The sequence below is a fragment of the Babylonia areolata genome, chromosome 29 (assembly GCF_041734735.1).
Source record: "Babylonia areolata isolate BAREFJ2019XMU chromosome 29, ASM4173473v1, whole genome shotgun sequence".
In the NCBI taxonomy this organism is placed as follows: Eukaryota; Metazoa; Mollusca; class Gastropoda; order Neogastropoda; family Buccinidae; genus Babylonia; species Babylonia areolata.
In genome coordinates this window covers 31,064,430-31,088,531 of record NC_134904.1, presented here as the reverse complement: position 1 = coordinate 31,088,531, position 24,102 = coordinate 31,064,430, and the positions used below count along the sequence as shown (strand labels likewise).

The 24,102-nt window shown below is 42.7% G+C and overlaps 2 protein-coding genes across 2 annotated transcripts in view; one reads left to right on the top strand and one right to left on the bottom strand.

Moving 5' to 3' along the window:
• LOC143302325 (uncharacterized) overlaps positions 1-5,182 on the top strand; it is a 28,494-nt gene extending 23,312 nt beyond the window's left edge. Inside the window, exon 8 of the mRNA XM_076616940.1 lies at positions 779-5,182. Coding sequence (XP_076473055.1) covers positions 779-1,040 — 262 coding nt within the window. The 3' untranslated portion in view covers positions 1,041-5,182. The remainder of the gene's footprint in view (positions 1-778) is intronic.
• An 8,317-nt stretch (positions 5,183-13,499) lies between these two features.
• LOC143274826 (uncharacterized) overlaps positions 13,500-24,102 on the bottom strand; it is a 20,788-nt gene continuing 10,185 nt past the window's right edge. The window contains exons 5-8 of the mRNA XM_076578765.1: positions 23,074-23,375; positions 22,105-22,209; positions 19,711-19,952; positions 13,500-17,959 (exon numbers count right to left, since the gene is read on the bottom strand). Coding sequence (XP_076434880.1) covers positions 17,683-17,959; positions 19,711-19,952; positions 22,105-22,209; positions 23,074-23,375 — 926 coding nt within the window. The 3' untranslated portion in view covers positions 13,500-17,682. The remainder of the gene's footprint in view (positions 17,960-19,710; positions 19,953-22,104; positions 22,210-23,073; positions 23,376-24,102) is intronic.

The window sequence follows — 24,102 nt, the reverse complement described above, 5'->3', positions numbered from 1 at the left end:
ATCGCATCCCAAAAGACATCCTTTATGGAGAGCTCGCCACGGGGCAGAGAAGCATCGGCTGCCCACAGCTGAGATACAAAGACGTTTGCAAACGTGACATGAAGGCACTTGAGATCAACACTGAGTCCTGGGAGGATCTCAATACAGCTGCTGCAGCAGAAAAGCGAGCTCGCAGAAAAGGGACAGCAGCCGACAGACCAGCATCAGCTTACGCATGTGATCACTGCGACAGAGACTGTCTCTCTCGTATCGGTCTCTACAGTCACAGACGACGCTGCTTGGTCCAAGCAGACAGCCCAGTTAGACATTAGGTCGGATATACTCTATCCATGGTCAGCCATGACCGAAGGAGGCCTACTATATATATATATATATATATATATAGAGAGAGAGAGAGAGAGAGAGAGAGAGAGAGAGAGGGGGGGAGAGATTACTTTATGAGCATTCAAACGTGCCAAAAACAACGTGTGTAATGGTATAACTCGGGGGCGTGGGAATGTACCCTCATGGTGTATATTTCTACTTGCACATGATATATTTTTCAGTCTTTGTTTTAACTTTGATTTCATTGTTGTATTACTTTTATCATCTACTGTGGGTTTTTTTTTTTTTTTTTTTTTTTTTTTTTTTTTTTTTTTTTGTGTGTGTGTGTGTGTGTGTGTGTGTGTGTGTGTGTGTGTGTGTGTCGAATTCCTTTGTGGCTGCTCTGTGACTTTCTTCATCAATTGTCATTGATCTTTTCTTGGACTTTCTACCCTCTTCCTCCTCCCTCCAACAGGTTCACGAGGGAAGCCATCCTCAAGCCCTGGCTGTCTTGCGCCTTCAACACAGACTGCATGTGTATCAAGGACAGCGCCAGACTCGGCAACTGTGGACGCAAAATAAAGGGCCGGTACGCCGTGTGTCACCGCTGGGAGCAGTCCAGCATCGGCATGATCTTCTCCAAGCTGTTCCTGGACAAACGGCCCATGCTGTACGTGCCTCACAACTCTATCAGGGTTGCCAGGGGTCACAGGATGAACTGGTTCGAGTCCAGCTGATTGAGAGTGTGTGTATTGAAAGACTGTGTGTTGAGAGCGTACGAAAACTCTTCCACAAACAATATAGGTCCCCGAATCCAGTATAACTGGTGAAAGAGAGAGAGAGAAAGAAAAGATTTTTACTTCGTGTGCGTAGCCTCTATTCCCTTATATACATTCATGTATATTGTCTCTGTTTATTTTTTATCTTGTACATTTTTATTGGATCTCAGTTTTACATATTACTTTTTTTATGCCCACCCCCTCTCTCATGTCCTTTTCCTTTCTTCTGTGTGGACTGTAATTACGTCTTTATGTCTAAACATTATTGCCGACGTTCTCTCTATCTATCTCTGACTGTCTCTGTCTCTGTCTCCCCCTCTCTCTCTCTCTCAACAACGATTTGTAACAAGCACGATCCGCGACATCAGCACGATCATGGTGCCACTGCCTAGAAATGATTTATTTAGATATAGTCAACTCACTCTGGTGGATGTCTCTTGAACAATATCTTATCTAGTTTCAATGTTCGTACAAGTCTCTATGTTCTAAAAAAAAAAAATGGTATCATGAATATCTGATGGAAAACTTTTATCCACTCCTTTCAATGATTTATATTTGTAATGAATGTGATGTAATTTGCAGTTGATTTGCTTACATTTCCCCCACATTTCTCCTTTTCAGGGCTGGATGAAAAAAAGCATCGTTACTTATTCTATTACCCTCGGAAATGAAATTCATTCTCTCTCTCGTTTGGGTTCTCTGTCTGTCTGTCTGTCTCTCACTAGAAGCAGAGGTACAGACGGAAGAGAAAAGACTAATAAACTGACAACATCTGTGCATGACATGAAACAAGAAGTAAGCCAAATAAATCATACATTGATAGGCTGGAAGAATTCTCCAGAAGAGAGAATCTGCGCATGTTCGGGATCGACTAGAATGAAAACAACGATACGTGCGTCAGGACCGTGTTGTACACACTAAACAGCGTGGGGGGAGGGGGGTTAAGACATGGACCATAGACAACTTAGAACGAGTACACCACATTGGACAGAGCTGGGACGGACATCCAAAACCCATGCTCGTCAGATTTAGCCGACAGAAAGACAAGATGGCAATAATCACCAACAAGGACTTCCGTAATGAGCTGGCCACGAAAGGTGTCAGAGTGGCAAACGATCTGACCCTTGCTCAAAGCAGCGCCGTCGCCCAGGCCAGAAAAGAAGGCAAGAAAGCCTTTTTCCGTAGCGGCAATCTAGTGATCGTTTCGCTGTCTCCTGACCGCAAAACATACGCACAAGTCGCTTCGGGAAGTGTTGAAAACAAAACGTTGACAGCAAACGACATGAAAACAACTCGCACGGCAGGACAGAGCCGAGAACCAGCCAGCCACAACCCATGTTCCCCTGCTAGTGACGTAAGACATGGGTCAGGGCGTGGTCAGAAACAACAGGGCGTGACTAACACAACCCCGCAACGTGATAACACCGATGTCTCACCGAGCCAACAACAGCAACGAGGTGCGAGCGGGTGTGCCGGTATGAGTTTCAGTTTCAGTTTCACTTTCTCAAGGAGGCGTCACTGCGTTCGGACAAATCCATATACGCTACACCACATCTGCCAAGCAGATGCCTGACCAGCAGCATAACCCAACGCGCTTAGTCAGGCCTTGAGTGCATGCTTACATATTTGTGTACCTATGAAAGTGGATTTCATTTTACGTAATTTCGCCAGAGGACAACACTCTCGTTGCCATGGGTTCTTTTTCAGTGCGCCAAGTGCGTGCTGCACACGGGACCTCGGTTTATCGTCTCATCCGAAAGACTAGACGCTCAGTTTGATTTTCCAGTCAAACTTAGGAGAAAGGGCGAGAGCGGGATTCGAACCCACACCCTCACGGACTCTCTGTATTGGCAGCTGAGCGTCTTAACCATTCTGCCACCTTCCTCCGTATGAGAGGGGCAGTACACCAGGACGACACTCATCGCAGCAGCAACACTCGGGCAGTATGCGATGTTCTAACATCAAGCACACAGGCTGGGCCACACAAGAGTGGGACACCAACAGCACACACTGACCACACAGTGAGCGAACAGAGGGCGCCTCACACCAACAACACATGGGCAACACACACTGACCACACGGCGAGCCGACTGACAGGGTCTCTCGCCAAAAGCATACAGAACACACACACACTGCTCTCACAGTGAGAAGAAAGATGGGGCCTCACAACAAATCTCCAGCTGGTATCGGCGATAGCAGCAGGACACTGCGGAGGGACAAGAAAAATTTCTGACCACCCAAATGTAGCCAAGCGCTTAGCTTCAGATAGCGCTCTTAGGCTTCAGATACTGCTTCACGCACAAGCTGTATTGCTAGCAGATGGCGTTTTGGCAACTAACCGGCCAGCCTTCAACAGCTCGAGCAGAATGTGTGATGCCATTCCTGGTTTGATGCAAAGCCCATTTTAAACCTATTCTCTAAACATCTATTAAATCAAGTCTCTGTATCATTCACTGAAATATTTGTTGTGCTTACACACACACTTAAATTAATTAGAAGCATACTTGATTTCAGTTGAATTGTTCGGCAGTCTAAAGATTTCAACTGACGCTAAGCTTACGTCATTTTGTCTCGCCACACGACCACTCCAACTCAGTGTCGCGGTTCGCGATTGGGCGAGCTCTAATCTGTGTTTCTGATGCAGCGTATTTAATTAATCTCTTTTGTCAGATCAGTAAACTGCAAGTATTATATATACTGGCAGAATCGTCGCAATTCCGTCTTTAAATCTATCCAATGTATGTTTGCCTACGTTAAACTGATTTAACACAGTTTGTAAATTTCCATGATGAGCTCGCAAAAACTGCCCCTTTCAGGTGACTTACATTAAGATTATAGATTCATCTTGGATAATCAACACTTCATTTTATACTCATTAGAAAGTAGGCATTGAGCTCTTTCTTTTGTGACCTATCCAACGTAAATCGGTTTAAGAATCATTTAGAAATCCATCACTGAACACTTTGGAAGAAACACAGCTCTTGTCAGATTTAGCCTGATTTGAGCCAATCTGCTTCACAGCACACGCGATTGTCTTTGCAGTCCGCTTTACTTGCATAAATTGGCGGAGTGGGTGATCATCTGGATTGACCTTAAGGGTGTAGACGCCAATAGGTCGTTAAACTCCTCCAATAGATCATCTGGTCACTTTATACCTGGTCAGTCATCTGACCAGAGCTGCTCTCTCTCTCTCTCTAGCTTTTGCCATGTCGCAAGCAGTGTGTGTGTGTGTGTGTGTGCAGAGGCTGACATCTCGCTACGTATCACTGTATGTACTAGTGTGTAGAAAATATTGATTTGTAAATTGTATTCTTCGATACAGTACTTGTGTTCATATGAGTATGTGAAGATATGAACGTTGAGCACAAGCAAAGCTGTGTTGATGTTTGGCTTTGATGAAACAGATTACTTGTGTAGATTCATTCACCACTTAATGGATAAGCCATGACAGTTCTTCCAACCTTTGGGTTGTGCACTGATGACTATCAGGTCTCTTAGTTTGCCAGTATTATATCAAAGCCACTGATTCTATTATCGATCTTGTTTATTATTCATGTATTATTTTACATGCTGAGACCAGTTGTACTGCTACAGTGTGCTCAGTACTCTAAGATGTGTATAGTATTCTGTTGTGGTGATTACAAGATAGTGTTGGATTAATATCAGTTATTGGTTAAAACGACCTGATATGTATCAGTCTGTTAATTGTAATTTAGTTATCCAGTATAGTCCAACATGATAAATTGATTCATTTGAGTCACTTTGACACAGTATAAGCTTTACCTAATCTATACTGTCACTGTACTTTCACTAAATCAGCATAGCTTTAACCACCTTATCTAAATAATTTAAATGTATTAGAAATGTCATTTGTTGTCAGTGTTTGGTCTTCACACACATGCATTATCTCATGTTGTTGCTTATCCAAAAACCGAGTGACAGCCTTTCCATGTGATATGTACACATGTGCTTTACTATTCACTTGTGCCGACATATTGTGCTGATGACATTTGTTTGTGTCATTCCAGGTACTGTTTTATCTCTTCTCCTTAGTTCTTCTTCTTCTTCTCTTTATAATAACTATTGTAAATAAAACAATAGAAAAACCATTTTGTGACTGGCCTCTATATGTTCCTGGCCTGTGCGTGGAGATTCTTGTCTATCCTTTAATTCAGTCAATCATTAGTTAGTTTTTTTGTACCGTCCTCTGATAAACCACTCAGTTCATAACACGGCTTCACAAATGAATGGACCGTTCTGAACTATAATGTAGAAAACCTGCTTTGTAAGTTACAAGATGTATCCTTTATTGATTACATTAGTTCGTTTGATTTTATCTGTTTAACGGAAACATTTACTGACTATTTGATTTTGGCGGCATTTTCACAGAATATGTAAAATTTGTTGCTCCTGCAACTAAGTTTTCCCATCACAGGAGAAATTCTGGAGGAGTTTTATTGATGATTAAGAAATGTATTGAACATCATATAAAAGAGGTTAAGATAGACTGCAAGAATACAGTGGCTGTTGAAATGGATAAAAATGTGTTTGGTGTTGATAAAAAATATTCTGTTAATTGCCAGTTATATTGCCCCAGAAAGATAACCACTATGGTGGTATGTCCATCGAGATCGATGATGACCATCGTTGTCATCCAGCTGGGGGATGGGGGGAGGGTGGTGGTGGGGTGGGGGGGAGGATGCTCATGGATCTATCTGTGAATGCACAGATGGCTGAATAGTCCAACCTGCGCACGAAATGTTCGCTGACAGTTGGGGCAGACAAAGACAGGCATACCATTGTCAGGGAGCTTGTTTGCCCGTGACTTTCTGGCCTGCCTCTTCTGAACAGCTGCAGCAGTCCTGTTGGCCTCGCACAACTTGGCGCCTTTGTGCACAGCAGCGCGCCATTTGTCACGGTCCACTGCAGATTCCTCCCAGGAGTCAGGGTTGATATCAAACGCTTTCAGAGAGATTTTCAGAGTATCTCTGAAGCGCTTCTTCTGACCTCTGTGTGATCTCTTCCCTTGTTGCAGCTCGCCATAGAAGAGCCTTTTCGGCAGCCGATGGTCTGGCATGCGCGCCACATGTCCAGCCCAGCGAAGCTGGGACTGCATCAGGATGGTGAAGATGCTGGGAAGGGTGGCTTTTGCGAGCACCTCTGTGTCTGGGGTCTTGTCTTGCCACTTGATGTTCAGTAGCTTCCTGAGGCATGTTGTGTGGAAGTGGTTCAGCTTCTTGGCATGTCGTTGGTACACTGTCCAAGTTTCGCAGGCGTACAGTAGCGTGGGGAGAACTACTGCTCTGTAGACCTTTAGCTTGGTCTCAAGACTAATGCCTCTTCTGTTCCAGACATTTGCATTGAGTCTACCAAAAGTTGCACTTGCTCTTGCAATCCTGACGTTCACTTCATCGTCGATGGTCACATTTCGTGACAGTGTGCTGCCAAGGTATGTGAACCTGAGTCTCTGACTGTTGACTGTGATGTTGGGCTCAACATAGGGTTTCCCTGGGGCTGGCTGATGGAGAACTTCAGTTTTCCTCGTGCTGATGGTAAGGCCGAAGTTCCTGCTGGCAGTGGCAAACCTGTCGATGCTGAGTTGCATGTCAGCTTCAGATCCAGCGTTGAGGGCACAATCATCAGCAAACAAAAAGTCTCTGATGATGTCTGTCATGACCTTCGTTTTTGCTTGAAGCCTTCTGAGGTTAAACAACTTGCCATCTGTTCGGTACTTTAGGCCGATTCCAACATCGCCATCTCTGAAGGCATCAGTAAGCATTGCAGAGAACATGAGGCTGAACAGCGTTGGAGCCAGGACACAGCCTTGCTTGACACCATTTGTGACAGCAAAAGGAGCAGATGTTTCGCCTTTGTCCTGGACTCGAGCCTGCATGCCTTCATGGAACTGGCTGACCAAGGAAATAAATTTCCGAGGGCATCCGTACTTGGCCATGATCTTCCACAGTCCCTCTCTACTCACGGTGTCGAAGGCCTTAGTGAGGTCGACATAGGTGGAGAACATTTTGCTCCTGACATTTCTCTTGCAGCTGCCTTGCAGCAAACACCATGTCGGTGGTTCCGCGCTCTTTCCGGAATCCACACTGGCTCTCAGGCAAATGACCTTGGTCAAGGTGTGCTGTGAGGTGGTTTAGTAGGATCCTGGCAAGTATCTTGCCTGCGATGGAGAGCAAGGAAATGCCCCAATGGTTATCACAGGCTTGCCGGTTCCCCTTTCGCTTGTAAAAGTGAATGATAGATGCATCTTTGAAATCCTGGGGGATCGTCTCTTCTTTCCACATGAGTGAGTACAGCTGATGGAGCTTCTCAGTCAGCACAGTGCCTCCATCCTTGTAGACCTCTGCTGGTATGGAGTCTGAGCCAGGTGCTTTGCCACTGGATAGCAGACGGATTGCTTTCTGCGTCTCAAGAGGTGTTGGCGGATCGTCCAGTGCTTCATTGATGGGGACTTGTGGGAGACGGTCTATGGCTTCATCATTTATGGAGGAAGGGCGATTTAAGACACTGTTGAAGTGCTCAGCCCAGCGTTCGAGAATTTTCTCCTTCTCGGTGATCAAGGTATTCCCATCTGCACTGAGGAGGGGGGATGATCCTGAGGATGTGGGGCCGTAGACTTCTTTTAAGGCATCATAGAACCTCTTCATATCGTGCCTGTCAGCATATCCCTGGATCTCATCAGCTTTGTCACTCAGCCACTTATCCTGCATCTGGCGTAACTTTTGCTGAACAGTCCTGCGGATGGCATCGTACGCATCCTTTTTTGATGTGGACTTGCTCAGGTAGGCTTGATGCAGACGGCGTTTCTCATCCAGAAGCTGCTTGATTTCATCACAGTTTTCATCAAACCAGTCTTTGTGCTTTCTGGTCATGGGTCCCAGGGTCTCTGAAGCTGTACTATAGATCAGCTTACGCAGGGTCCTCCAGTCAGACTCCACATTCTGGTTGTCCAGAGAGGTGGATTCCAGACGATCTTCCAGCAACTCCACAAAGGACTGTTTGATGGTGATGTTTTTCAGCTTAGCGATGTTGGGCCGTTTCGGAGCCTTCTGGCCTTGGGGGCGTCTCTTGGGCTGGATTCGGCTTCGAGACTACAAGGCGATGGTCTGTCCAACACTCGGCGCCGCACATGGTCTTTGTTACACGTACATCTTGCCTATTCCTTTTCCTGACGATGACATAATCGATGAGATGCCAATGCTTTGAGCGAGGGTGAATCCACGACGTCCTGTTACGGGTAGGGAGGCAGAAAACTGTGTTGGTTATAAGCAGTTCGTGCTCTGCACAGGTCTGAAGCAAAAGCAATCCATTTGGGTTGCAGTGGCCCACACCGTGCCTTCCAATCACTCCATCCCAGGAGATGTAGTCAGAGCCAACTCTAGCATTGAAGTCCCCAAGAATGATGAGCTTGTCTGCTTTAGGGATAGCAGCAATGACAGAGTGAAGGTCCTCGTAGAACTTCGCCTTCACTTCATCCGGGTTGGTCATGGTTGGGGCATAGGCACTGACAATGGTGAGGTGCTTCTGGCCAGATGCCAGTGGGAGTTTCATAGTCATAAGCCTATCGTTGACTCCCTTTGGGATTCCAGCTAGCTTGCTGACAAGTGCTGTTTTTACTGCAAAACCAACGCCAGCCTCACGTCGCTCTTCGCTTCCTCGTCCACTCCAGAAGAAGGTGTAACCAGATCCCTGTTCACAGAGCTCGCCTTCGCCCGCAAGCCGAGTGTCACTCAAGGCTGCGATGTCAATGTTGTATCTGGCGAGTTCGGATGCAACTAGTGCCGTTCTCCTTTGGGGTCTGTCCGCGTTATCTCTGTCCAGGAGAGTCCTTATGTTCCAAGCACCAATGGTGAGAGGAACGATCCTTGTTTTTTTCTTTTCTTTCTTGTTGTTTCGACTGCTGATGTACGGTCCCCGCCAGCCGCGGTATGCTGGCCAGGGTGATATGGAATAGGCAATTTTTACGGCACCTTTTCTAGCCCCTTCCTCATGCTAGGGAGGTGAGCAGTGCATTCCTAAAGAGGGCTGCTCAGACGGCTGCCGAGCTCCATCGCTGCTCCTGTCGACGAAGAACGACCCTATGGCCTGAGCCGCCTGCGTGCAGGTCTGCGGCTGCGACTGCCAGTGTACCCACACCTGTCGTTTCGTCGCTCGCCTGTCGCCACAGGACTTGTGAGTGATGAAATGATGAAAGATGAAAGGTCATTTTGGATGACTGATGACTTGCGCGATGAGTTTGTTTAAAGTGAAGAGGAGTTGCGCAACGTCGACCTCACTCTCTCGTCCGGGTCTACCAATTTCCAGTGGCAAGACTAAGTCGAGACGACTGGAGGATGAGCACGGATGCAGCGGATGACTAAGATATCCTTTCGGTGTCTCATCTTGCTCTCTGCACTCCACAGTGCATTGCTGTAACCGCCTTCCTCTCCGTTGAACCGATAGGTTTCTTCCGCAGATTCTGCCGGATCCAGACTTCGCATGCATGGGTAGACACATCCCGGGGGCCAACTGCGTGTGGCATGCATACAGCACGGTGGAGCTAGATGGCCGTCGATGGCTCTCCTGAGCCAACGCCCTTTTATGGACCTCCATAAGGGTGTCTAGCCACCCGCCTCACCAGTCCCTGAAGGGAGCGGTGGGAGTGCCGGTTTAGTCGCCGGCAACCCGACCCTGAACAGGTTGTACTGGATTACAGGTTACCAGTAGCAGATCTAATGACCTGACCTGACAGGTATATGTACGGGTAATATGTACGGGTAATATACTGTTAAAAACATACACGGCCCGTCAAATCATGTTTTTCCCACTGGTTTACTCTAACAATTGTAGCAACTGCAAAACAGATGTTTGTTAGAAAAGGTTTACGTTCAAAACTTCTGTTTGTAACAATTGCCTTTTTTTCTCTCTCTCTTTTTTCGTTTTTTGTTTTTGTTTCTTTTTTGGTTTTTTAATTTTTTTTAACTTGTTTGTTGGGGTTGGGGGTTGCATCAGAATTTTTGGACATTTTGTTCTCTACATTTTGTTGATGAAGAATGGTGATGGGGTGACGACGATACTGCTACTAGGGTCTACAGGGACTGTTTGACAAGGCTCTGCTCTCATGACATATACTGCTGTGTACTGGCCAAATTCACTTTCCACTTGTTTACACTCTCAAAATTTCCACTTACAACATATAGATAGACAGATAGACAGACAGACAGACAAATAGATAGATAGATAGATAGATGGGTATAGATAAAAACGTATATATAGATACAGATAGATACTTTTTCTCCACAACACTTTAACTAAGGAAGAAGCATGGTAATGAAAATGTCGGGGGAAAAAACAACAATAACCACCACTAAATTAGCATTTTGTATATATCAACGACTACAACTTAACTTGTTGATGGAGTCATTACACCTGCCACATGGATCAAATTATGGTGCAAAAGTTTCTCCACCTATCATTTTCAAATAAATGACATAATCAATACTTGATCCGGTGCACCACACTGTACGAAGGCAACATCTGCCCTCCCAGACACTTTGCATTTTTAATGCATGACTCATGAGTGTTATCTTCCAAGGCCTTATGATAACAGCAATAATAACAGTAATAACAACAATAATAACAATTATAAAACATAATTAGCAACCCAAAGCATGACAAAAAAAAAAAATCAATAAATGTCACACAGACTATGGAACAAAAATGTTATGTTAATATGTAAACATACAAAATACTTCAGGTAGTAGTTACAGTGCTTAGTAATCAGCCTGCTTCCTCCCTACCCTTCCCTTCAAACCCCACCTCCCATACTTTTTTTGTTGTTGTTTTTTTTGTCTTTTTTCTGTTTTTAGTTAACATTAATTCAAATCAGTTGCAATATGATCATCCTCCCATTCCATTTCTCGGCAGTGAAAAAAGAAAAAAACATTAAAAAAAAAACCCCAAACTTGTCAGCACAATTTTTACCATCTGTTAGTGAATCCATAGTGACACAGCTGGTCTTTCCTCTCTTTGTTTTCTTTTTCTGTTTTTTTTTTTTTTTAAATGAACTTTTGTGTTCAGTGGGGATAAAAGTTGTTGTTCACTTTGTACTTTCCAACACATTGTGCTCTGTCATCACTGGAACAATAATAACTGATGCTCTCTCATCTGGAACTGGTCAAATAACATGTTCTGTCTGGGTTTATAATGTCACGCTTCATCAACTTCTGGTTTAGTTGGTATCATTATTATCGGAATCCGCTGGTCCTGTCAGAGTGTATGTATGTGTGTGTATGTGTGTGTGTGTGTGTGTGTGTGTGTGTGTACACAACTGCATGCATATGCATGCCCACACACCCATGTCTGTGTATGCATGTGTGTGCATGTGTGTGTGTGTGTGTGTGTATTTGTCTGCGAGTGCATATTTGTGTGTATCTGTATTTGTGTCTGTGTGTTTGTGTTGGTTCAGAGGGGATCAAGGCATATGTGTGTGCATGCATTTCTATGCGTGCCTGTGTACATATATGAGAATACATGTGTATACATCGATGAGAATATGTGTGTATTTGTAACCACTATATGAGCACACTGAGCTACAAGAGGGCATTCATATATTATAAGAAAGTTTGATACAACACGTACACACAGATAATGTCTACATTACACTGTGCCGTGACCTTAATGCATGGACAGGATGTGAACAGCCAAAAGATGATAACTTAGTGAATTTGGTGCCAGGTTTTGATTTTGAAGAGATTGACGGAGAAAGAGCCACACGTAATTCCAAAGATTCGATCATAAACAAGTTTGGTAGATCCCTGCTCGATCTTGCCTTATGCTTGACTTGTATATTGTGAATCGGTCGTGCAGCAGTGACACAGAAGGCGAATTTGCTTTTTGTGTCACCACACGGCAACGGCGTTATTGAATATTTTCTTATATATGAAGATTTACGAGCAGGGTGTGATCTACACATTAAAGATTGTTTATATTCATGGCACCTACCAGTAGTACTAAAGTGGAAAAATAGCAATGCAACGAAAAGAGTCAGGAACCAGCTGAAAAGGGGGATTGCTCTGATGAAATCAGAATTATTTGGAATGAATATAAGTTGCAGATATATAAAGAGGAACTAGATAGCAGTGATTTCAAAGACAGTCTGAGTGGAGCTCACGGTGTGTTAGATTTCGATGTTGATAGCGGGGGCTGAATTGTTCACAAACGCTCTATATGGAGCAGCTGCTTTTATGGTTGGAAAGGTCAGAAAAAACTAAGAAAGAATTTATGACTGGTTTGATGTGGAATGCAGGCAGCAGAAGAAACGGGTCAGAAGACTCCTAAAGAGATTCCAAAGATGTAAGACAGGAAGCGCTAAGAATCAGTGGAAAGAAGACTATGTTAAAGAGAGGAAGGATTATGTTAAGCTTAAAAGGACAAAGAAACGAAAATGCGAAGAAGAAAGATTAGAAAAAAATAAGAAACTGCGTTGATGACCTGAGTAGCCTTGACAAGCACAATTAGCAAAGTGTATACACATATCTTAAATCGAAGATTGAAAAAAGGACAGAATTAGAAGAAAAAAACAAAAACAAACAAACAAACAAAAAAAACACAAAAAAAACACAACAACAACAGAGGAACAGGCGGGCTTCGAACAGGTAGAAGTACTGTCGACCATATATTTACTTTATACGCTTTAGCCCAAAAGCATCATTTACGTAAGACTAAGCTATACGTAGCATTCGTAGACTTCAAAAAAGCATTTGATTCTGTGAACAGAAACATCCTGTGGAGTACTCTAAGAAAAAGCGGGATGCATGGAAAGTTTTACATGGCTATTAAAAGCATCTACGATTCTGTACTTGTATGTGTTCGTGACAAAGGCATTTATTCAGACTTTTTTCAGTGTCCAAAAGGGGTTAAACAAGGTTGTGTGTCAAGCCCACAGCTGTTTTCCTTTTTCATCAATTAGATGGCAGCGGAGTTATCAAAGAAGGGTAAACATGGAATACAAATGATACCTGGCACAACAGAATTATTCTTAATGCTATTTGCTGATGATGTTGTTCTATTGTCTGACACACCCATAGGGTTACCAAATCAATTAAATGCCCTAAAGCAAGAAACAAACAGACTACAACTCACAGTAAATCTCGATAAGACCAATATTATAGTTTTCCACAGTGGAGGTCATCTTTCGACTCCTGAAAAATGGTGCTATGGTGATAGGGAAATAAAAGTAACCAATACATAATTATAAATGTGTAGGAATGTTATTCATGTAAAAACTGCTCGAGAGGGTGGTTCGATTCCAAGAGAGGAACAGAGAGGGGGATGTTGGGTTGACTGATGATCCACACACTCACTTGCACTCACTCACTCTCTTTCTTCACACTTACAGCATGGCCACATGGAGTGGTTTTTATAGAGTGTTTACTTTACAACAAACATAGGTAAGCGGTTCATACATAAGCAGTTCACCCTGCTTAGTAACAGCAACTTGAAGCAACACGCAGCCCTACATAAAGCACTTCACCCTGCACCTAAAGTAGCACACCTGGAACACAAACACAAAACCAAAACCCTGACACGAAAGGCCTATACCCTCTCAGCACCTTTCATCACATGTCCACCAGTATGCACTCCTCTCACACATAAATCTATGTGAGGTAATACAAGCTTCATCATGCTTACCTGCCACCAACAGTGACACCCAATATTGTGCACCAAACATGACTGACCAATACAACCCTGAGTGTTCAATGCATGTTACCCATTATACAATAAAACTGTGTGTTACCATAACCAAACAAATATCCTCTTTGTCTTCACAAAGTATCCCACTAACATAAGCAAATGTATGGAAATTATTACTTCCAAAATATCTGTGGTGAACAGTAATGTGCACCAACATAGCACCGACCCTCAGTGCTCTCTTAGTTTACCAACTCATTAATCACATTACAATGTGCTTTCCCACTTTGTCTGAACAAGGTAAACCACTAACACACAGCACAACTCCTACACATGTTACCATGACTACCAACAAGTCCAAAATGTTTTCCAAAACATGTGCTGTTACCCCCACACAAGGAAAACGTTAACTCATTTCTTTGTGGCTAAAATTCTATAAGCGTACCTCAAGAATCACATTGTCACAGTTATTTTTTCAAAAGTTGTGCTTAAAATACTTCCATCACAATGGAGGAAAATCAAAGCAAGCCTGACTTCTCCAGCATTAGCCCCCACCTCCCAAATGAACAAAATCAACCGTCACCATCTCTCCATTCTATCAAAAGAAACAGGACAAACGAACAAAGAAACCATAATTATAACAGCCAACTGACAAGGCGTGACGACAACGGATAAGTTCAACTATTTCAATGGTGAAAGTCACCTGCCAACTGGGTACTACCACCCTGGTGCTGGAGATAATGATAGTAAAACTCACCTGTCAACCGGGTACTGCCACCCTGACGCTGGAGATAATAACAGTGAAACTCACCTGCCAACCGGGTACTACTACCCTGACGCTGGAGATAATAACAGTGAAACTCATCTGCCAACCGGGTACTGCCACCCTGACGCTGGAGATAATAACAGTGAAACTCACCTGTCAACCGGGTACTGCCACCCTGATGCTGGAGATAATAATAGTGAAACTCACCTGTCAACCTGGTACTGCCACCCTGACACTGGAGATAATAATAGTGAAACTCACCTGCCAACCGGGTACTGCCACCCTGACGCTGGAGATAATAACAGTGAAACTCACCTGCCAACCGGGTACTACTACCCTGACGCTGGAGATAATAACAGTGAAACTCACCTGCCAACCGGGTACTGCCACCCTGACGCTGGAGATAATAATAGTGAAACTCACCTGCCAACCGGGTACTGCCACCCTGACGCTGGAGATAATAAATACAGACGAAACACGACCAGCAGGGCACTCCTTCCTTCTTAATTGGAGCTGCTGTCTAAGTTTAGCTAATCGATTAAGTAATTAAAAAGACAATAACGAAGGAGAGAGAGGTGAGAATAGATACGGAAGTCTTTTTGGTTCAACACATCCTATAATATTGAATCGGATTTTTTTTTTTATATATATATAAGATGTTTCAACATGAAATAGACCAGTGTAGCTCAGATTTGCTGTAAATGCTGTAAATGTAAGTCTTGGGCAAGAACAAGAACGATTTCAGAGAAAATGGAATCCATATAGCTCTTTGCTTAATACATAATAATAATGTATACTGGTATTGCGTTGTATTTTCATTAAATGACCAATTCGAAGACCACGGAAAGCTTGAAACAACAGTTAAGATGTACAGATGACCGATGTATATCATGTATTGTCTGCACAGAAGTAGAATAGTTTTAGTTGAATTGTGTATTTACTTATTTATTGATCTAGTCACCTATTTATTCACTTATCGTTTATCTGTTTGTCCATTTGTCTGTTTGTGTGTTTTTTTTCAATTCACTCATTCATTCATTCATTCATTTGTTTGTTTTTACTCGTGCTTCGCAAGGAGACAGGTGGGGGGAAGGGGGTGGGGGGGATTTTGAACTAGACTTTCAAAAATGTACGAAAGCTTTTGAGATTATCATTAAATAATGCGATATAAATGCAAAAGAAAAACAAAATTACTTACATCACGTGAATGTGATCGGGAAAGTATACGTAAATATCATTTTCTAATACCAGTATTCACACCCACTGGGACGGGTCAGCCGTCGTGACGACCTCTCCATCCAGTCATTTTATCATCGTACATTGACATCGAGAGAGAACAAAAGGACACTATCATCAATGCGATAAGTAGGAACAGAAGGGTGAAATGTACATTGAGCAAAGAGCGTGATTTTCATTTTTTCCTTCACTGAATTGTGTTCTTGCTTTAAGGAATTACCATGTGGTTCACGATGCTCACAGTACAGACATAAGACTTACTCTTGAAAGACATGCACATAAACGTGTAAGCATTAAAAGAGATCAACTACAAACACACTGACAGTTTAAGGACATTTTAATAATCATTCAAGAACAAATAACAGCTGAATCAGTATAAATAGATAAATGATTAACTAACTAAATCATTTAACCATTCAAATAATCAGTTAACCAATTGATTAATCAAACAAATAATTAGTCAGTCAGGCAATCAATTTACCAGTTATTAATAACTACGACGTCGACGATGACGCTTTCGCTGACGCCGATGATGATGATTATGATTATGATGGAGGTGATTATCATTATCATTATTATTATTATTATTATTATTATTATTAGTAGTAGTAGTAGTAGTAGTAGTAGTAGTGTATGCACCAAGAAGACAGGTACGTATTTAAGCACCCAGAGAGATCACAAAGAAATTCGATTGACATATTCATAAGGACAGTTTGCATATTTCAGAAGCAATGAAAATAATTTACATATGTAAACATTCAAAGACACCACAGGAAATTCCATTGATACATCACAGAACATTTTACATAATAATTATTTAATAATGATCTCTCTCGCCAATCCTCTCTCTCTTCTCTCCCTCTCACCCCTCTTTTGTTTTTATCTTCACTTATATTTCTTTATCATATATCATATTCACATACATTCATGTCATCTTTTTATTGACCCAATCAACGTGAGGATTGAAATTCAACCTATTGTCAATAATTGTCCCTAAATATTCGTACGTGCCTACTCGCTCAACTTCAACGCCTTTAATAAAAACAAACAAACAAACAAAAAACCAAACTTAGAAATAAAAGACCCCACCCCTAAAATCAATTAGCATTTCCTTGGTTTTTGTAACATTCACATCATTCAGATTAAGTTAATTATTATTACACAGTCTACAAAAACCTTTCGACTTCCTGAAAGTATGTTAAAAATCAGAGTTAGAAAAATCTTCAAGTAAGCAGTACGTTTGCTATAGATGCTAATAGCCATGCTTGTTTATCAATCATGAGTGTTTGTCGATCAGGTCAGATAAAAATCCGACGTATTAGACGAACAAAACAGGTCAGTGCACAAATCCCTGTGGAAGTCCATAGTTAAGAAGTATGGCAGATGAAAAAAAAAAAGCCATTTACACAAACTGATCGTGTATGATTTTAGCCAGTTTACAACCCTGTCAGAACCGCTGAAAGGATTTTGAATGCAGACAGAAGGATGTCGTCATCAACATTATTAAATGCTTGAGAAAGATCCAAAGGTTAGAACAGATATTATGTCCTCACAAACGGGAAGAAGAACATCGTTTAAAACTTTGATAAGGGCAAATCGGCAGCACACCTGGAACACACATACTGAACCACATCCCTTGTTAAAAAAGTTTCAAACATTTTGGACATTACTGAAATTAGGGGGCTGGTATAACAAACTTCAGTCTGTCGTCATGCTGAAATAGGGTATGCTTAACCTTTCACCGTCCTTTTACAGTACATATTCATCTCAAAGAAATGCGAATAGAAGCTCCATTTAGCTCACGCACGTGTGTGTGTGTGTGTGTGTGTGTGTGTGTGTGTGTGTGTGTGTGTGTGCGTGCGCTTGCGCGAGCGCGAGCACGTGCACCTGCCAGCCGGAAACCCACGACAGTCATTCAACATAATCAGTTGAGGACTCGAACCAGTTCATCGTGTGACCCCTGGCGACTCCGACAGCATTTTCAGGCACGTACAGCATGGGCCGTTTGTCCAGGAACAGCTTGGAGAAGATCATGCCGATACTGGACTGCTCGAAGCGGTGACACACGGCGTACCGGGTCTTTGATGTGTGTTTATATTCCAAGAATCTGGCGCTGTCCTTGACACACATGCAGTCTGTGTTGAAGGCGCAAGACAGCCAGGGCTTGAGGATGGCTTCCCTCATGAACCTGTTGGAGGGAGAAGGGAGGAATGTAGGCAGTAGAGGGTTGGCGGTGGTGGGGAATGTCCAAGAAAAGATCAGTGACACCTGATGAAGGTAAGTCACAAAGAAGCGATGGAAGCAGTCATTGTATTTTTGAAGGGATCAGAAAAATGAAATGAAAATATAAACAAAGACCTAGATATTCTTTATTTTATTTCATGGTGACTGGGGTGTTTGTTATCATTGTTTTTGCTGTCATTATTGTAATCTAATCAGTTTTTTTTCTTGATTACTTTGTTTGTTTGTTTTTGAAATCCAGATGTCTGATAATCTCTTTGTTTCATTGCGGTGGGTGAAATTTTAGCAGTTCCAGATCCCGCCATCAGATAATTAGTGTGGTTCAATACGACATTAAGCCAATAACCAAGTGGTTCCATGTAAGACACTGACTTTGTTTTATATGCAGCGATTGATATTCAGCAATTTCAGAATTTGAAATGTCCTTGGTTTTTCTGTGTATCACCCCCTTTAAGGACCTGCCACACAAACCGTTCCAGACCTACGGTTGAGGAATAAGTCTGAACCTAAAGGCAAAGGGATCGTGTGTCACCCTGGCCGTACGTTTGGATATTTGTCCATACAGAAAACACCATACTAAAAACTAAAACATATAATAGGTGGTGGTTTCCTTTATATAAAGAATATTTATGGGGTGGTTGATGTTGAACTTGTCTTTATCTTATTGACCGGGTTGAAACGGGTGTGCCAAGGGCAATAACTCTGAGTGCGTCCCAATTTTGTTCTGCATCATCCCGAAGGAGAGGGGTGAGTGGGAGGGAGGTGGGGGGGAAGGGGGGGGGGGGTAACACGGTATAAAGAATGAGTTTACTCAGTGCATGACGCGGCTGGTCAACTTGTCAAATTTGAGCTTGGCTGGTAAAGAACATGCACGTAACTGACGTCCAGTGAAAGGGGGACATAATCACGGACAGACAGACAAACGGATAAACAAACAAATGGAAAACTATCCCTGTTATGTCCCACGTTCAAAAGGGGAAGTGTGATGATCTATTGGTATGGTGGCGTGGAACAGAGTGCCCGATTAGACGACAGAGTCTAAGGTCAGGACCAGGATATTTTTTTTTACCATCTCTCCATCGCTCGAGCTTTAGTGATGGCCTAGATGCGAGTCGTTTGGATGAGACAATAAACCGAGGTTATGTGTGCAGCATACACTTGGCGCATATTAGATAATAGTGTACATTGAAAAATAAAACCTCACTTCCCCAGGGATGAGTGGTGCGGGAGAGGTGGCGCTGCATCGTGGCGAGGTGCTCTCCCAGGGAAGAGCAACGCAAATTTCACACAGATGAATGTGCTACGATAGGAAGGTAATGCAATGCAATGCAATACAGTATCATACAAAACAATGCGACATAACACAACACAACACAACACCATCAACAAACTAAAACACAATGCATAGGGATGCAATACAATGTAATACAATGCCCACGAATTCACTTTTCTGAAAACCTCAACTGAAGCCCCATAGTTTCATCCAAAGCTATCCCTGCCATGCATCTGTTCATAATTCGTCTTATCCGTGTCACATCTTGTTTTACATTTATCGCTCCCACCCCCCCACCCCCCTTGCTATCTTTAACTGTCTAATCCTATCTTACCTGGTGGCACTTTCAGTTTCTGTCTTCCCCTCCCTTCCACTACGTTTAAAACACCTGTCTTCGTGGGTAGTTTCCCTTCAAAGAGCCTCACCTGTCGTTGTAGTAGAAGCCAAGGCCCGTTTCCATTTCGGTGAAAGGGGAGTACTGACAAAGATGGTCACCAAAGAACTGAGCCATGGACGCCTGGGAACGGACGGCAATCGATCCAGTGTTATGACGCGTCTGGTAGCCAATGGATTTTGCCCGGGAGAACATTTCTGCCAGGGGGGTGGACTTTTTCCACCGAATGGAAGCATCCATCCACACCAGGTACTCAGCTTTCTCCAGTAAAGACTGCCGCAGATGGACACACAAAGGACATGGTGTTTATAAAATAACCCCCCCCCAAAAAAAAAAAAACAACAAAAAAAAACAAAAAACAAAAACAAAAAAAAAAAACACACAAAAAAACAAAAACAACCAACAACAAAATACAAAACCTAACCTCAAAACAACAACAACAAAGCCAACAACCCGCAATAGTTTAAAAAGAAGAAGAAGAAGAAGAAGAAGAAGAAGAAAAGCAACAACAAAGAAAGAGAAAGAAAAGACTGCCACTGACTCCCAAATGCAGGAAAAAGTCATGACAACAAGAGGCAAGGTCTTCGAGACTCACTTGTGCTACGCGCTTTATCCAGCAAAGGAATCATGAGGAGAAAAAAACAACAGAGGATAAAAGAATCGTTAAAAAGTGTTCTGTATCACACACACACACACACACACACACACACACACACACACACAAACGTGTTACGTACAATACAAGCACATCTTTATTGCACAAAGAAAAACACGAATGACGTCAGATGCACCGTAGTGGATAGGACAAAACTGCTTGCTTCCGAACTGAACATGCGTGGTTCAATATACATAGATACACACACACACACACACACACTCACACACACACACACACACACACACACACAGTGTCATGTTTTGAATGATTTCCGAGTTACGTTAAAACTGAACGAATACTATGAAGAGCCATGCTTATTTCTACTGAGTCTGCTGAAGGCATCAAGAATTGAAACAACTGTGCGAAATTTGGCATTGCATTTATACAAAGCATTTCAGCTGAGAGACCTTTGTGCCTCACGAGCTTTGATATTGAATTTGGAAGGACATCTTATACCTGTCTCTGACTGGTTTTTGTTGATAATCATTTTGCCTTAAAAGGTCTTGAAATGAATAAAATATCTGGAAGAGAGAGAGACAGAGACACAGAGAGAGAGAGAGAGAGAGACAGAGACAGAGAGAGAGAGAGAGAGAGAGAGAGAGAGAGATGATGATGATTAGGGTAATGAATGACCAATTAATAAATCAGAAAAATCAGTAAGACACTTCTTGAGCTCTAAACTCAATAACTATTTAAAAACTGATAGGAAAGAAAAACAAAACAAAATAAAACAAAACAAAAGAAATACTGAGAAAATTAATGTTCACAAAGCTGATAAAAGAAAAGTCCAAAACGTTGGCGATAAGTCACTGACACATAACGCACACCACTAGCACCATATGGCAGTATAAGAGGTTTCCACACAATCATACGGTCACTATAAGATGTTTCCACGTGTACCTAAGTCCTGTGTAAGAAATTCCCACACATACTCACGGTCACTATATTAGGTCTCACACATACTTACGACGATTAAAGGAGGTTTTCATACATACTCACGCCCACTATAAGAGGTTTATAAACATACTCACGGTCACTATACAATGTTTCCAGACATACTCACGGCCAATATAGGACGTTTCTCTAAGCATGCTCACGCTCACTATATGAGGTTTGTAAACATACCAACGGTCACAAAAGAGGTTTCACACATACTTAAGGCTGATGTAAGAGGCTTCCATACATACACATGGCCACTATAAGAAGTCTCCACACACACTTAGGGCCACCACAAGAGGTTTCATTGATACTCAGAACCAGTATAAGAAGTTACCACACACACGTACTGCCACCACAAACGGTTTCCACAACTACGGACAATATCAGAGGTTTCCACACATACTCACCACCACACGTAGAGGTTTCCATACGTATGATTTGAAAAACTTCACAAAGTCAATTTTACAAATACTTTCAGCCATAATAAAAGGTGTTCCACACGTAACATTTGAGAAACTTGACAAAGTCTATACACACACACACACACACACACACACACACACACACACACACCACAGCAACTAGAAAGTTTCCACACGTGACATTTGCGAAACTTGGCAAAGTCTACGCACACACATACGCGCGCGTGCTCTCATACACACACACACACACACACACACACACACACACACACACACACACACACATACACACACGCACACACACTTGCAGCAACTATGAGAGGTTTCCACACGTAATATTTGACAAAGACTACACACACACACACACACACACACACACATACACCACACACACACACACACTTACAGCAACAATAAGAGGTTTCCACACGTAACATTTGAGAAACTTGACAAACTCTGGCAGCCCACTGAAAGGGAAGTCTATCAGAGTGCAACGACAGTGCTTCTCCGTCTGTAACATAAACATGCAGTATCTTCATTAACCACTAACACACAATTTCTTCTTTTGTTCTTGTTGCGGTGGTGATGGTGGGTGTGGTGGTCCCATCGTCCGCATCGTTTCAGAGGTGTACCACTCAAGTCGCTCATTCCGAATCTCTCACGCACTGCGAACCCTCCTGTACACTTACAGACTGTTATTTATTTTTTTTTATCAATAAAATTACACAACTAGACAGTTTATATTAAAATGAATGCAAAGTGTACATTGCTAAGGGGAGAGCGGGGAGGGGGGGAAATCATTTTAATAGTTTCATGTATCAAATAGTAACAGGAGCACAAGGAGCCAAACAAGGAGGTGCAGACCCTTCCAGGCATATTTTTTCTGTAACTCTCACTGCCATGGAAGTCTGAAATGCCCTGATAAATGAATTTTATCTTGCGGTTCTAATCTGGTTTCTTTTTATTTGAAACTTGAAGGCTTGCCACTTATCTTTTTTCACACCATCATCGTGACCTTTCCCTTGATGTTTGTCCAGCATATTAAATGACGTTTAAATACTCACTGACGTCTTATTTTTAATGGCCTATTATGAAGTTTGCCTGTGTATGTGTGGTTCAGAGATTTCGTGAAATAACTGATGTATGCATTCCGATATTCCATGATATCAGGAAAACTACATTACTGGTTTCACAAAGTTACTGTAACACACACACAAGCACACTTGTGCATGCACACATATGCATGCACACATACATAATGCTCACACATACGCGCACTCGCGCGAGTGCACGCATACACACACACACCCACACACACACATACACACACACACATCCCAGCTTCAGCTTGGATCAAATGTCTCCATTAACTGACCTTTTTTCTTTGTTCTGGCGTTAAGCCCAGATTGTACACCACGAAAGTGTAATTCTCTCCCTTCATGCGAGGAAACAAACTTTCAAACGAGGAATTCAGCAGTGCCTGCATTTCCTGGTAATGGTTGGATGACGCGCCTGTGACGAAAATATACTTGTGTGGCGTCACGGGCCGGGCTGCTGACGCCAGCGCCTCTAGGTACCGTGCAGGAATTGGAGCGCGTACGGAGAGAACCTGCTGCAGTCTCTCCCTGAGTGAGGGCGAAAAGTGGCCAGGGCAAGCAGTGTCATAGCAGGGAGTCGCTGAAATGTTGAAAATGATTAGTTTTACAGGCACTTCACTTTTCATCCATACCTGCACAAAGTTAAGCAAACGGTTCATGTCAGTACACATAGTGCCAAGCTGTTATGTTAGTTTTTCGTTGATGGTGTGTCTGCGGGTCGATGATGGATGTCTGCAAGAGGGGACAGGTGGATGCTGTCGTAGATGTGTGGCCAGATACACATTCCAAAGAAGGGGCTTGGTGGAGGGGGGGGGGGGGGGGGGGGGGGGCGTTCATGTGGCCAAAACATGTCCCTTAGCAGACAGGCCAATTTTCATTTACAGCGATAGCATGGGGAAACGGACGCCGGGCGAAACATAGTGTTCTGAGCAGTTTTTACAGAGAGAACATGGATAACTGTTCATGATGATAATGAGAAAGATGATGATGATGATAACGATTTGAACACAGAGCACTGGTGAAAAATGACGTATGGTGAACGTGCTATAATTTCCGTGAACACTGACATATGGTGAACATGACATTACTGACATGAGCGATGATGTATGGTGAACATGACATTACTGTCATGAATAATAACGTTTGGTGAGCTTGACTTAACTACTATGAATGATGACATATGGTAAACATAGCGTAACTGCCATGAACAGTGACTTGTGGTGAACATGACATTATTGCCATGAATAATAACGTTTGGTGAGCTTGACTTAACTACTATGAATGATGACATATGGTAAACATGACAT